This window comes from Epinephelus moara, chromosome 22, assembly GCF_006386435.1.
Source record: "Epinephelus moara isolate mb chromosome 22, YSFRI_EMoa_1.0, whole genome shotgun sequence".
NCBI lineage: Eukaryota > Metazoa > Chordata > Actinopteri > Perciformes > Serranidae > Epinephelus > Epinephelus moara.
Genome location: NC_065527.1, coordinates 41,822,027 through 41,837,733, shown reverse-complemented (window position 1 = coordinate 41,837,733; position 15,707 = coordinate 41,822,027). Strand labels below are relative to the sequence as shown.

General features: G+C 40.6%; 2 protein-coding genes across 2 annotated transcripts in view; both read right to left on the bottom strand.

Annotated features, from left to right (window-relative positions):
• Nucleotides 1-9,296, bottom strand: part of LOC126384049 (elongation factor 1-alpha) — a 13,649-nt gene extending 4,353 nt beyond the window's left edge. The window contains exons 1-6 of the mRNA XM_050034907.1: nt 8,808-9,296; nt 7,599-7,751; nt 6,093-6,272; nt 5,701-5,997; nt 5,342-5,492; nt 2,991-3,247 (exon numbers count right to left, since the gene is read on the bottom strand). Of these exons, the coding sequence (XP_049890864.1) occupies nt 2,991-3,247; nt 5,342-5,492; nt 5,701-5,997; nt 6,093-6,272; nt 7,599-7,742 (1,029 nt within the window). The 5' untranslated portion in view covers nt 7,743-7,751; nt 8,808-9,296. The remainder of the gene's footprint in view (nt 1-2,990; nt 3,248-5,341; nt 5,493-5,700; nt 5,998-6,092; nt 6,273-7,598; nt 7,752-8,807) is intronic.
• LOC126384050 (elongation factor 1-alpha) lies at nt 9,259-12,922 on the bottom strand. The gene is made up of 8 exons (XM_050034908.1): nt 12,782-12,922; nt 11,775-11,929; nt 11,012-11,191; nt 10,615-10,911; nt 10,377-10,527; nt 10,009-10,265; nt 9,668-9,902; nt 9,259-9,551 (listed from the first exon to the last, which is right to left on the bottom strand). Exons 2-8 carry the CDS (start codon nt 11,916-11,918, stop codon nt 9,430-9,432), a joined length of 1,386 nt encoding a protein of 461 aa, XP_049890865.1. The 5' UTR covers nt 11,919-11,929; nt 12,782-12,922; the 3' UTR covers nt 9,259-9,429.
• Nucleotides 12,923-15,707: the final 2,785 nt, after the last annotated feature.

The window sequence follows — 15,707 nt, the reverse complement described above, 5'->3', positions numbered from 1 at the left end:
AAACATCAGTTATTCACTTATGGAGCAAATCAATCACTTTTAAAAACAAATTACCAACATCTCCATGCTACAATATGTGTATTTTCAGATTTTTGTCTTGATAACTGAATTTTTTACAGTGGTTTCAAATCTGCCTGCACAACAGTGAATGGCTTACTCAATTTGTGAAGCCACTGTTGCATTGCCACTTGCCAATTAGCTCAGAGCGATAGATGACAGTCTTTGGTTCCAGAAGTTGTGGGTTCAAGCCTCAAGTGGTCCAAAATGAACATTGTTGTCAACTGTCTTGTCTTCCTATTCTCCTGTTTGTTGCTCAGAATTGCCTAAATTTGCCAAAAATAGCCCGGACCGGACCTGACCCATCGCTGCGCAGCAGCTATAATCTTCTTCTTTCTTCTTCCGAGGAAATCATACTTCCCATGGGTGAAAACTCACCAAACTTTGCACAAAGGTCCAATCTCATGCCAGATATCCTCAGCTGTAAACTCAAGCCAATAGTCCTGATTGTGGTGCTACAGCAAGCGTCTAAAGTTCAAAACTTTGAAAATTCATAACAAATCAACCATACGTGCTACAGCTTCACAACTTTCATCAAACTATAGCCCCAATAATGAAGAAACTTTTGTACATTTAAACCTATTGCAAATTATGAAGTCCATCACTCTGTTTTTTTCAAAAACTGTAAAACTTATTAAACCTATCTCCTCCCACAATTTTTGCTCAATTGACACCAAACTTGCTACAGAGCATCTTCAGACTGTCCTACAAAAACTATGTTTCTCAGATTTTTGATTTATTTTTTTTATCAAAAATTGAGCCTACAGTGCATCAAAATGTTTGACTGTAAACGGTACTGTAAACATATACATGCAAATTCTTGCTAAATAAATCTTCAATGTTGATGAAAAAAATGATAAAATTCTAGAGTCATGGTAGATGATGTGTGGCAAATCAGAATTCAGAATTTTATCTCAAAACTGAATTTTTGACAGCATTTTAAATTTTGCTCTAATGTGAACAATTGGAGTCAATGCAAAAATGCCAATTTTAAACATCAGTTTTTCACTTATGGAGCAAATCAATCATTGTTACAAACAAATTACCAACATTCCCATGCTGTCTAGATGCAATATGTGTATTTTCAGATTTTTGTCTTAATAACTGAATTTTTTACAGTGGTTTTCAAATCTTCCTTTCCATGCACGGATGGCTGCTTTCCTACACAACAGTGAATGGCTTACTCAATTTGTGAAGCCACTGTTGAGTTGCTACTTGCCAATTAGCTCAGAGCAGTAGATGACTGTCTTAGGTTCCAGAGGTTGCGGATTCGTGTCTCAACTGGTGCAGAATCCACATTGTAATGTAACCATCTTCTTGTGCTCCAGCTTATTGCTTAAAATTGCCTGAGCGTGACTGATCACTGTGCAGCATCTTCATGTCTTTTTTCTGCTAGAAAATCTGCCTTCTCATGCTTGAAAATAAACCAAACTTTGCACAAAGATCCAGTGTCAATACTTCAGTGTGAAACCATCTGAGGCATCTCACTTTGCACATAGCTCAACTAGTTAAACATCAGTTTTTCACTTATGAAGCAAATCAATCATTGTTAAAATAAATTACCAACATCTCCATGCTGTCTAGATGCAATATGTGTATTTTCAGATTTTTGTTTCGATAACTGAATTTTTTACAGTGGTTTGAAATCTGCTTTTCCATGCATGGACGGCTGCTAAACCTGCACGTCTGGCTTAGTCGATTTGTGAAGCTACACATGAATTGTCACTGACTAATTAGCTCAGTGAGATAGAAATTGATCCATAGTCTCAGAGGTTGTGAGTTCAAGCCTCAGCTGATGAAAAAGGCAGATTGTGTTGCTAAACTCCTAAATGTCTTCCAATTCTTCTGCTTATTGCTCAGAATTGCCTAAAAATGCCCGGACCCAACCCATCGCTGCGCAGCAGCTATAATATTTTCTTTGCTTTGCCCTACAAGGCACCAGTCGACTAGCAACTTTCCTGTTTTGCAAAGTAAAATTACTGTTTATGTCAATGGCATCTGGTGGCTTTAAGATAAATGCTTCCCCATCAGAAACGTAAAGCATTTAAATATTCTAAATCTAGTATACACAAACTGATTTGGATTTTTTGGGTGGGACTTTTTAAGTGGCAAAAACTAATCAATTGAGGCAGCATTTGCTCACCACTGTTTCATTTAATGGATGTGACGCAGGGATTTTCTACCCAGAAGTTGTTGTGATCAGACATTGTGATTCAATCTATAGATCACACTGTTCTGTTCTGTTCTGTTCTGTTCTGTTCATGAACTAAGAACAGTATCACAGGATAAAGCTCAAGTCATTATAAAAAAGAAAATAAACATTCTGTGGGTCCACAAAATCAGGCTCCCACTCCCTGTCTATGGAGCAGCCATAGACTTTATACTTGATGACATCACAAGTTTGAGACCAACCTCTCTGGTTGCTGTTTTTGAGAGGGAGAAGTTAAGTTAAGTTAAGTTAAGTTAAGAATATTTATTGACCTTTCTTAGGTCATGGAAATGCCATATTGGAATTCCTAATTTAGGTGGCGTTCCCCTTTAACTTCAACCAATCAATTTCTGGTAAGATATCTGTGCTTTGGGGCACCCACTAGCTCACCTGGTAGGGCAGGTGCCCCATGTACAATGGCTACGACCTTGCTGCTGTTAGAAACAAGTAGATTTCAGTTCACAAGAGAAAAGCAGGTTGGTCTGACAGAAAGACTCTGGGAATTTGGTTTAAAAACACAAGAAAGTAACATTATTTTTTTTGGCATTTATTGTTTAGGCTAATAAGTAAAAAAAAAAAAAACACCAATTATGTCTGGTGTGTTCTAGTTTGGGTCTGCATCTCCTTTGTGTAAAATCACTGGGAGATAAAAATGAGCACACTTATGTTATGTAAATACAAACATTTCTTCTTTTTTTTATTTACGTCTTTTCCTGAGACTCACCTGGGCGGTGAAGTTGTCAGCTGCCATGGGTGGGTCGTTCTTGCTGTCGCCGGCCACATTTCCACGGCGGATCTCCTTGACCGACACGTTCTTGATGTTGAAGCCGACGTTGTCACCGGGGAGAGCTTCAGTCAGAGATTCATGGTGCATCTCCACAGACTTCACCTCAGTGGTCAGGTTGGGGGGAGCAAAGGTGACGACCATACCGGGCTTCAGGATACCGGTCTCAACACGGCCGACGGGGACGGTTCCAATACCTGAGAGAGTGGGAAGAAACAAGTTTCTAGTACACTTTTCAGTTCGCTTCAGAATTAGAGAACTTAAAAATTAGGAGACACAAAAGTGCAAGGTTTATTTTTTTCGAGGACAACAATAAAGGCTTGTAACAGCTGTAAATAAAAGTCTCAATGAACATCTCATAAGTGTTTCTCTGCAGTCATCTCTTGGATATATCATCTGTGATTTCACAATGTTTGAAACGTCATAGACCTGATCCTGCTACAAAGAAGAGTAACACAGTGGTATGTATTATGTGTTGGGTGTGGGTACAAGTGTAGTTTAAGTAAGCATTAGCCAGTATATCCAGTTTGACCTCCCTGGCACTATCTTGTCTGAGCAAGTTGGAAAAAACTGTCTGGATGCGCTCCAAGAACATGTCCCTGAACAGGTATCAGAGGCTGAGTCTACGGTGTGATGAAACAACAGTCTCCAATTACACCACAAGCTGCTGTTGTTACTGTTAGTGCAACTTTCAGGATTTCAGGTGAGTACCTCGACTCTGTGCCTCTGTGTTTGGTTTTTGATATTGTGCCTGTGTTTTGGGTTCAAGTTTTGCTTTATTATTAGTTTGCATTGACTCAGGTGTCGAAGTGTTGGTCGCCACCCATTTTTGTTTTGATGGGTAAATTAACCCCTTGTCAGATATGAGACACGTGACACTGTAGGCTTCATCTATGTGTTAAAGTAATGGCTTTTTGTCATTTTGGCATTTTACTTCTGAGCATTAATACCGAAATTCCTCACACTTTCATTCAGACATAACTAGACAGAGTTATAGAGCATAAGCGCTTGCATTATATTTTGCATCCCTGGTAGGGAGTGGCACTGCTGGAGAGCTATGGAGGGAGAGGAATGTATTCTGCTCTGTCACAGACTGAGATCATTTAAAAGCTTTTTTATCCTTAATTTCTGATCATCTTGAGCAAGTGAGAGGCTCACCCTATATCTTACAGTAAGACTACTACTACTTTCCATCAGTTTCATTCATTACAGAGAGAGTTGTGCTGCTGCTTTTATAATGTCCAACATGAGCGCAAATCAGGACTTGGATTTATGCTGGTTGGTTTATTATGGTGACTGTACAAGTGGTTTTGTCCTTGCAGTGAAAGAGGTAGAAAATCTATTTGCATAGACTGATTTGATGTAGAGATTCTCGTTCTCAGCGCTTCTTGGTTATTGAGTAGACACGCCTTTTGGGCTACTTTGCTTCTATTAAATTCATCTTTCAGACTAGAGGAAAGAAAACGTCCAAAATACATATTTAAGTGTTATAGTTCCAATTTCTCTTCTGACATTTTATACAAAATATATTTAATTGAATAATGCATCATTTGCATATTTAAACATAAAATGTCAGAAAACTTGTACTATAAATAATAATTGTAGTTAAAGATTTTCACCGATCGTGTCTAATTTGCAGTGTGAAAATGTAGGGAATTTTACTATACACAGCTTTAAATGATATTTTCTCAAAATGTTTTTCTAATCAAACTCTGAGCCAAAAATTTTCACTTCAGTAGCTTTTACATACATTTAACCTTCCAGGTGTATTCCTATCTATATTCTGTAGGTTTTTACAGGGGGTTTGTTCAAATATCATTCATAGTCTGATTTCTATAACATTTCATTTTTCCAAAAACATGTAAAAACCTTTGACTGTAAGATGTCAACAAAATGAAATGAGAATTTTAAAATCTGGCTTTGTTTGGTGTTCCCATTTCTGTTCTGGAAATGTATGCTTCATTTGCATATAAAAAAAATGATAATTATGGTATTTAATTCATACTCGTGCTGTTTAGGAAGTGATATGGAAATGCTACAAGGTCTGACCTAGTAAGACTGCCAGTATATGTTTTGCACAAAAGTGACTGACATTAATTCACCTATGTAACATGACATGTCTGAAAGGGGCTCCACAGTGCAATCAACAGCATGAGCTCAATTTTTGTTTGTTAGACAGGTAGGTCAACTATTCACATATCAGTCTGTAGAAAGTTGCGCCCATTTCCACATTAGACATTACGTGGCTTCCTTGTCCTTGTGGTGACGTGTCATGAGGTGACACTCCTTACCGCCAATTTTGTAGACATCCTGCAAGGGCAGGCGCAAGGGCTTGTCAGTGGGGCGGGAGGGGGGCAAGATGGAGTCCAGAGCCTCAAGCAGAGTAGTGCCACTAGCACCACCCTCCTTACGCTCAATCTTCCAACCCTTGAACCAGCTCATCTGAAGAGAAAGGAAAGTGATTACTTCTAAAGGAATTATTTGATGTTAAAATCCATGAAATCCATGATATATAACCTTTTGACAGAAATGATTCAAATCTTGAGTTTCTGTTACAGATGAGTAATGGACTGATTTAAAGGAATTCAATGTGAAGCTGTCCACAACTACAGTATGTTGACTTGAGCTTTCCATGTAATAAGTCCCTCACCTTGTCACTGGCCTCCAGCATGTTGTCTCCATGCCATCCAGAGATGGGCACAAAGGCAACAGTGGCGGGGTTGTAGCCGATCTTCTTGATGTAGGCGCTAACTTCCTTGGTGATCTCCTCAAAACGCTTCTGGCTGTAAGGGGGCTCAGTGGAGTCCATCTTGTTGACTCCAACAATGAGCTGCTTCACACCCAGAGTGTAGGCCAGCAGAGCGTGCTCACGGGTCTGTCCGTTCTTGGAGATACCAGCCTCGAACTCACCGACACCAGCAGCCACGATCAGCACGGCGCAGTCAGCCTGAACAGGAAGAAATTTTGTGGAACATGCTTATTTTATGCATCAAGTATAAAGTGATGAGCCCGTAGACAACAAGTTAAAACGAGAGCCTTTACCTGAGAGGTACCAGTGATCATGTTCTTGATGAAGTCCCTGTGTCCAGGGGCATCAATGATGGTCACGTAGTACTTGCTGGTCTCAAACTTCCACAGAGCGATGTCAATAGTGATACCACGCTCACGCTCGGCCTTCAGTTTGTCCAGCACCCAGGCATACTTGAAGGAGCCTTTGCCCATCTGTTGTGGTTAATAGAACACAATAAGAGCAGGAAATGAAATGGGTCAAAAGTAAGAATCAGCCAGAAAAGTTTAACTTGAGTTTTGTTTGTCTGTTTTTAAGAAACATCATGCCTCATCACAATGGCAAAATTGTAAAATTCCTCTTGCAGGTCTCTATTGAAAATTGCTTCCTAATAGACCTGAGAAAACAGTGATTTCTGTTAATTACAGTTAGATTTAGTAATGTAATGGGAATGTAATGGGACTAATTTAAAGAAACTAATGAGACTTATCACCTTGTTAACCCAAGATATACCAAATGTCACCCACTGCCCTGCCCGCTATTGTCCAAGCACAGCTGCTAAATAGGCGCTCACTAAAAAATATCACAGAGACAGTGAATTTAATGCTTTAGGCTGACTTTAAGTACCAACACCATATCAATATTCTTATTTTAGATACCTTTGTTTGGGGAAGATAAACATGTTTTAGTCCCTTGTTCATTTAATAAAATGTGCCAAAATGAATTAGTGTCAAATAAAGGTATTTCACTAAGTAAAATATATGTAAAGTGGGAAAAGTTTCCTGATTTAGATCATGAAATATCTAACACTAAATGTGAACTTGACCAAGCATTTACTGGCAATTTTGACACATTTCAGTTAATATAGAAATATACCAAGCCCTACTTGTGATGCAGATTTTTTCTACTTTTCTATAATCATTTTTTTTCCACTGCTTGTCAATTCACCTCACTACTTTGTACACGTTTGTAGTTGTTTATTTTTTACAACACTCAATATAACAGGTGGGCATAATATTTAACTATGCAGTTACTTCAAAAGCATTGAGCTAATTTTCCACTTTCTGTGAAATGTGTTTTAAGCCTCTTAAAGAATGGACAGTTATATGGTTTGTTTTGGTCAAGCGTGTCTAAATAATATTGTCTAGTCTTTCTACTGATTATAATATTCACTAAATTAAGTACCTATTAAGGGATACTGACTGTGGTAACGTTTATCTCATTTTTGATTACTTGAGGCACATTTGTACTAGCTATATTAACTCTTGACACATTTTAACTTTTACATAAACTAAATAATGTTTAGATTTTCACAGACATCTGCTGTATATTACAGGGACAAGGGCAGTACATGTCTTTAAACAGTAGGTGGCACTTCTAACCAAGTAATGTCAGTGAGCAGTTTCATCCACCACACCCGTTTGTTCCCCCACATATCCAAAGATGATATTCAGCCTTCATAGTCTCACACAGTATATGCCCTTTAGTGTGATTTTTATTTATTGATATGTTAAACAGTGGTGGCGGTTCCTTAAACCTACCTCAGCGGCTTCCTTCTCGAACTTCTCGATGGTTCTCTTGTCGATTCCTCCGCACTTGTAGATCAGGTGGCCGGTGGTGGTAGACTTGCCGGAGTCGACATGGCCAATGACCACGATGTTGATGTGGATCTTTTCCTTTCCCATTTCGATGTACTAGTTACAAACATTAATAATGTTGACTGCAATATGTTATACATAAGGTTTAATGTTGTCTTCACACACCGAGCACACTGGATGGTTATTGTTGCAACGTTAATAATCAAGCGTTAGAGAGCTGCTGGCCTGTAAATTACGTTAAAGAAATTATGAATAATACGGGGACTGGTTTTGGTGACTAATTAATTCAAGTTAATCGTCTGTAAATAGCGACCCCCAGACAAGGTCTTTTTGACACCAGCTGAATCCAAAAATCAGTTGAGAGAACAGCCTTATGTTTGATATGATTTGGGATTAATGGAGACCTTGATATAATTGCGGCATAAGCGGCCGTTAGCTAACATTAGCTAAGTATTAAACCCAGCATGATAAATACACATGTATCCGTGTAGTAGACGCTAATACACGTTTAAAATGGCGTTACTGACTCCAACTTAAAGATATTCGACATATTGGAATCTTTTCCGCAACTGTCATTTTCGGTGCTCGTTCACGACACCGGAAAGGCGACTCTGATGAGTCACGCGCCATGTGCTCGATACCGGCTCCATATCGGCCTCCATGTTGCAGAGCCGCCATGTTACCCACTAATGCAAGCGCGCGCGCGCGCACAAACACCATACAGCACTGGGGTGGAAGGGTGCGCGTTCACGACGGTAGACAGAAAGGACTACCATGACTGGCAGAAAGAAATCTGGCAGCTCATTTCTGGCTCAAGGTGCCTATAAAGCTATTCATTTTCTTTTTTACTATCAGTATATTACATCCCCGTTGAGAGAAAGCCGATTTGTTCACCACATGCTATACAAGGTTTGGATAAGATATTCAAGGTGAGCTGGCATGTTTTCCCCCTTTTGTGTGTTATGCTGCTATAATGGTTAAAATTGTCAAGTAGGATTTGATTCATAGTCTAGATTCTGACTGGTAGTGTCTCAGGCTGACATAGCCTGACTCTAAAGCCCCTGCTCTGAATAAAATATCAGCTCCTGTTTATGAGCATGCATATTTAGATTTCAGCTGTAAGCATTATTAAAAAGACGACATTTCACTAACCTGTGCCCAGCAAGTATCAAGACGTCCCCTGACTTAGAGCGGAGGAAAAAAGGACAGAATGTGATCAGTCCTGAGATTTTATACTGAAGCAGAAGAGAGGGAGGGCTGTGCATGCTCTTGTTGCCGTCAGTCTAGAGTGAGGGGTGCTATTGGCTAGGGTGGCATAACTCCTATCGAGGCGATTGGACGACAAGTGCATCACTGGACACAGATAGCATGGTCAAAAACAGCTGCAACACAGAGAGGCTCGCCTGTGACAGCCAAAAACTACCAACTGCGACACAGTGAAGGACAGACAAGCCAATTTCAATTTTTTCAAAGACATTTATTTTATTAGTTACCAGCAGCTTCTTTCCAATTAAATTTGTGGCATTTTAACAACATTTTGAACTTAAACTTAACTGAGAAGAGGCACCGTCATGTGATTCAGGTAAGTGACAATGCCACGGAGTTCTTTTTTCCTGCGAAAACTTTTGCGATGGGTTTTAATCAGCATAAGCCAGTCCTTGAGTAGAGAGCTCTGCCACAGAGAAGATGATCCAGGGTGAGGGCAAGAGAGAGGGGAAGAGGTGGCCCGCTGCTGCCGGCACACATCTTGTTGCTGGATGTCCTGCACGACCATTCATTTCTTCTTCTGGGCCTTCTCTGCAGCCTTGGTTGTCTTTCCACTTACTTCCTTGGTCTCAACAGCCTTGATGACACCGACGGCTACGGTCTGTCTCATGTCACGCACAGCAAAACGACCTGGGATAGGAGTAGACCATTAGTAACTGCATGTCTGCACTTGATCATACACTCTGATTTTAATTGTATCAAGCATTTCTGAATTGAGTATTTACAATGGGCTTTTAAGTACATACCGAGGGGAGGATAGCTGGAGAAGGGCTCCACAACCATGGGCTTCTGTGGGATCAGTTTGACAATGGCGGCATCTCCAGACTTGATAAACTTGGGCTGGTCTTCAAGCTTCTTGCCAGAACGACGGTCGATCTTCTCAATGAGCTCGCTGAACTTGCAGGCAATGTGAGCGGTGTGGCAATCCAGCACTGGGGCATAGCCAGCATTAATCTGACCAGGGTGGTTCAGGATGATGACCTGTGGACATTTAGAAATAGAACTCAATTAAACCCTAATTGGAACTTGACCAAAACTTGAAGCTATCCTTTTCGCGCTTTAAGCTATTCAAGTTGTCAGTACAAACCTGGGCGTTGAAGTTGTCAGCTCCCTTGGGTGGGTCGTTCTTGCTGTCACCAGCCACGTATCCACGACGGATTTCCTTGACAGACACGTTCTTGATGTTGAAGCCAACGTTGTCACCAGGGACAGCTTCAGGCAGAGACTCGTGGTGCATCTCCACAGACTTCACCTCAGTGGTCAGGTTGCATGGAGCGAAGGTGACGACCGTACCGGGCTTCAGGACACCAGTCTCAACACGGCCGACAGGGACAGTTCCAATACCTGAGCAAAAAAATTGGTTTAATTACTTAAAATACCTTACCATTAAAAAGCTATACATAAAAGTAATAACTAATTTCTTTGTCTTACTAATTAACACTTTTCAAATAGTACCTCCGATTTTGTAGACATCCTGCAGGGGCAGACGCAGGGGCTTCTCAGTGGGGCGGGAGGGAGGCAGGATGGCATCAAGAGCCTCCAGCAGTGTTGTTCCACTGGCATTGCCCTCCTTGCGCTCAATCTTCCATCCCTTGAACCAGCTCATCTACAGACAGATTCAGAGTAAGACAATCAGTCCATTTCTAATCCATCATGTCAACAAGTTGAGCACCACTAGGTAAAATTTCCTTACCTTGTCACTGGCCTCCAGCATGTTGTCTCCATGCCATCCAGAGATGGGCACAAAGGCCACGGTGGAGGGGTTGTAGCCGATCTTCTTGATGTAGGTGCTCACTTCCTTCTGGATCTCTTCAAAACGGGCCTGGCTGTAAGGGGGCTCAGTGGAGTCCATCTTGTTGACTCCAACAATGAGCTGCTTCACACCAAGGGTGAAGGCCAGCAGGGCGTGCTCACGGGTCTGTCCATTCTTGGAGATACCAGCCTCAAACTCACCAACACCAGCAGCCACGATCAGCACGGCGCAGTCAGCCTAAAAATCAAAAATTAAAGATGTATTTAAATTTTCAGTACACTACCAACATGCAAATGTGGTTCAAACTTTGAGCTTGCAGTTTGACATGAGCACTTACCTGAGAGGTACCAGTGATCATGTTCTTGATGAAGTCCCTGTGTCCAGGGGCATCAATGATGGTCACGTAGTACTTGCTGGTCTCAAACTTCCAAAGAGCGATGTCAATAGTTATACCGCGCTCACGCTCGGCCTTCAGTTTGTCCAGCACCCAGGCATACTTGAAGGAGCCCTTGCCCATCTATGGAAAGATTACATAGCTTATTAATAATCAAATATTAATCATTTACTGCTCAAAAACAGATATGTAGGACAAAGAACCATCTATGGACTTTGATGCAAGACCAGATGTACATATAAAAGTCTTCAGTTACACCAATTTTATTTCTGCATGTATTCTGTAGATGTTTGGGAGCTTAATTTGAGTCACACAAGTGGTCATGTAAAATTTTTAACACTTAACACACTTAGCATGCCAGCTTCAAGGGCAAGAGACTGTACATAAACTAATCAACAACATTAATGCCTCACTGTTTTCGTTTGATATCACCCGTAGGTTATAGCATTTTAAAAAAAATAAAAATAAAAAAACAATAATGTATTTAATTTTTTATCTTCGTACAAAAGCCTGAGGCCTTCACTGGCTAAAGTGCACTGTCACCATCAACGCTGCTCTCATTAAGCCCCACCCCTGCGTGCGCGCACACTGTTGCTACATTCTTGTGCCGGGCAGCAGCCAGGGCTCAGAGTGGGCACGCTGACGCCGCCATCTTGGCTCTTGACTGTAACGGTTATAAAGATAAAGACCAAAAAAACCTGCTCACCTCAGCGGCTTCCTTCTCGAACTTCTCGATGGTTCTCTTGTCGATTCCTCCGCACTTGTAGATGAGGTGGCCGGTAGAGGTGGACTTGCCGGAGTCGACATGGCCAATGACCACGATGTTGATGTGGATCTTTTCCTTTCCCATTGTTGTAGTTTCTACCAAGAATTAAAAAAAAAAAAACAAGACCGTTAGCTCTAATTTTAAAGCCCGCCATCAGTGATTGGTTAACTTATCATTAAATACACAGGGCTGTAACGGTAACCGAACTGTGACTTCTCGGGCCCAGAATAGTATTAACAACACTCTGGTGATAATTTAAAGCAGTTAGGGTGGCTTATTAAAATACATATAGAATAAAAATCTGTTACAATTAATTGCCATTTTTAATCGTTAGTAAAAATATAACAGAACGGGGCATGAGCCGCTAACAGGCGGCGGCTGCTAGGCCTCACTCGGCCACAAGCCAGACGAGACACGTGTTAACTCCGTGGGCCACGTCGTATAAAGTTACAAAGATTGCCAAATATTCTGGAGCTATTTTGTCCAGACTCCCGCCGGCTGTCGTTGGATAGTACATGCAGTTGTTCTACGGATGGAGAAAGAAGAAACGCCATTCCAGCATCCTCGGCTCTCCGCTTTCCAGCCCCCCTCTTTGTTCCTCTCCCCCTCCACATTCTCTCCTCCCTCACAAACCGCTTTTGTTAAAAACTTAGTGTAAGCTAAAACTCAACACACAAAAGACGCTGACATCGACCGAGTTGCCAAAGGAAAAGTTTGTAAATGAGTTAGCGATGCTATAAATGTTCAATGCTAATTCGTTCACACACAAAAATCCACAGGTCTGCGTGAAGTTACATAACGGAAAAGGCAAAGTTTTGGATTAAAAAAAAGACTCAATGTTCTGGGAGAGAACTCCCGGCTAAATTAAATCACATACCACAGACTGTTAAAAGTCGGTATCGCGTACACTCTCTAACGTTACCCATGTAAATCAAAGTTGAACTTACCGGTGTTTCTGGATTTTCACGGCCAAAGCTGCTGCCCCTAGCCAGGTAACAGAAAGAGGAAGACAAGGGTTGGACCGGGGGTTTTATACTGAATGGGAGGCGGCCTGACTTCCCGTCGCCCTCCTCGGTGCAGACCCCGCAAATCACACACATTCCTGCAAAAAACGTCAGCACGCCACCGGATGAACCGCCTGAAACATGTATGATGTCTCACTGGGGAGTGTGCATTCTTGATCAGTACTGAAACTAACGATAGCAGAGACTATACAATGACAACAATAACATGGAGCAGGGACAAAGTGTATAAGCACACAATGCGATCGTGTTGCTCAGCAGTTTTATGGTTATTTTACCGACAACTTCCTCAACTTTCATGGCTGTTTTGACTTCTAACATATTTTCCAGTCACCAACAAACTATAAATACATTATGTCATGCAGAAAAGATAAAATATTTACCAGAGATCGGTACCAATAATGTGTAGGACACAATAAATATAATATTAAGTATAATTAAGTATGTAAGTTAAATAATGTTGGGACAGGGTATATTTTACACTGAAAAGTTGAAACATGCACAGATGCACAAATATTTCTCTATGAGACAAGTTTCATAATTTATTCAGGGTTTGTTTATTCATCATTCACTGATTTTATGTTTGGTTGTGTAAACCTCAAACTCTGCACACAGGAAAGTGGACTTTCATAATTAATTTAAGAGAAATGCAAATAAATGACAATTTCAGACCATAACAGCACACATCTCCCCACCTGAATCCCCTCCCAACCACCCACTGGGAATACTGGGACGACTCATCAGCCAGAAAACATTACCTAAATCTGAAATTTGCATTCAAACAGATCCCTGCCCTCTGAAAAAGATTAACTCATGCTGTTCTCAAGACACCTTTTCTTGCCAGTTGTTTGCAACAGACACGTGTGTTTAATTAAATCAAACGTGATGTTTTCAGGGTGGAGACATAAAACACAAAAACTGATTGTTTAACATTGTGTAGTCTCTCCTTATTTTTAACTTCACTTTGATTTTAATCAGCTTATTCTCCTTTGAACCATTTGCAACATATAAAGGTGGCTAAGGTGTCTGCTTAATTATATTTTACTTATCTGGGGAATATGTAGCCTACACAATCACACATGTATTTACATCTTAATGTCATCCACTGCATGTGAGTTATTAATCGCGTAAACCTAAGAAAAAGGCCTGGTTTGTCACTTGGATGCTACTCGGAGGTCAGGAGGTCAGATTGTGTTTCTTCCTCCATCACTGTGGCACAGTGCCTAATATAGAGGCAGCTGACATCCCCTGGCACACACACAAGCATATACAATCACACACACACTCTCTAACTACACGCTTGACTTTCCCTCCAGTTCAGGTAACAGCCACTTCGATTTGGCAGCTGCTGCTTTCACTCAGCTGAGAGCAGAGCAACCACGAGGAGGAGGGAGCAGAGCGAGGGGGCCGAGAAGTGGGAAGGGAGGATGAGAGGCTAGCTGGGGAGAGGAGGGAGTCAATAAGTTGACTGAGATGTTTACAGCATTGTTAAAGTGAGTGTAAAATGACCACAAGTGTGGTTTCCTCTGCTGGGGTTAGAAGGGACATTCAAGTTATTATTTAATACTTTATTGTCAAATCGTTGTAAATAAATCCTTGATAAATGTCAGATAGATACACTGATTTTGTAGACAAACTAAGCGTTTGCTTGATCAAAAATAGGTTCTGCTGTGTTTTAATTCACATTATATAACAAATCTGTCATGACAAGGCTATATGTGTAGAACCACACTTAGTTGTCAATGTACAGCACAAAGCATGACGTCCTTTTCATATCTTCTGACTTGAGCAACTGCCATTCATAACCAGAGGCTTAAAAATGTAGCCTGAGCCAGTTTGAATTAGCATATAAAGTAAAAATGATGTAAAAAAAGAGCAACACTGACACTCAAATATACATTTACAAGGTGTAGCTTTCAAGCTTTCCCAGCTTTTGATTTAATTTTGGAAGATGAGATAAAGCACCCATTTTCTATCAAATATGCAAGCCTAAAAGGTAGCTGACATTATTTGTGAACCATTACTGCAACTTCCTCTCAATTGCAGGCTTCATAGGAGGTGTCTTATTGCACGTACATTACACTAAACCAGCAGTATTTTTCAGTGACAGCTCTCACTGTGGGCCACAAAAATGTGGAAAGGCCTCTTTACCTGTTGGAAGCCTTATCTCTGGTGTTTAAGGTCTTTTCTGTGGCCTGAGGGTCTCAGTTGATGGAAAGCTGTAAAACATCCTCCCTGGGCCTAAAAACCCTGTTAAAAGAAAATTACTGTCATTCAAGCCTACCTGTAGGGCAGGGAAACGTGGTCTATTTCACCTCTCTGATTGATGCAGGTCAATTGTGTTGTTAAAGATAAGGAAGTGAAGACATAGAAAGGGAAACTGAGACAGTGAAGAAGTGACAGAAGTTTTCCAGCCAACAAAAGGTGAAACAAAGAAATTTGGCAGAGGCCCACAGCTGAACTCAGTGTTCAGGGTGACACCGGATACCAAAGTACTTGACCTGTTTTAGTGTAGTAGCAGTATTGTTGACAATGATATAATACAATTATTAAATATAGTTATAATGATTTTACATATATTAGTAGTAGTAGTAGTAGTGTAAATTTAATTTAGTAATTATTGATTCATTAATTAATCACTTCAGTGTCGCAGCTGGTAAAGTTGAAGATCCTTTTAATTACCTTACATACAGCTGAGTAGCTTGTGAACCTCATGGGATCAGTAAAGTCTTCATTTATAATAATTAATTTATTTGTTGAATATATTTTGTATTGGTCATCTAAATCTACAAGGTAACTAGTGGCTTGAGTTATCTTATAAATGTAGTGAAGCAAAAGAGATTTGTTAAGA

Excerpts from the sequence above, each read along its gene's own strand:
- LOC126384050 (XM_050034908.1), bottom strand. The coding sequence starts at position 11,918 with ATGGGAAAGGAAAAGATCCACATCAACATCGTGGTCATTGGCCATGTC. Across the intron at positions 11,192-11,774 it reads TCGAGAAGGAAGCCGCTGAG|ATGGGCAAGGGCTCCTTCAA; the intron begins GTGAGCAGGTTT and ends ATCTTTCCATAG. Across the intron at positions 10,912-11,011 it reads TGATCACTGGTACCTCTCAG|GCTGACTGCGCCGTGCTGAT; the intron begins GTAAGTGCTCAT and ends TTTGATTTTTAG.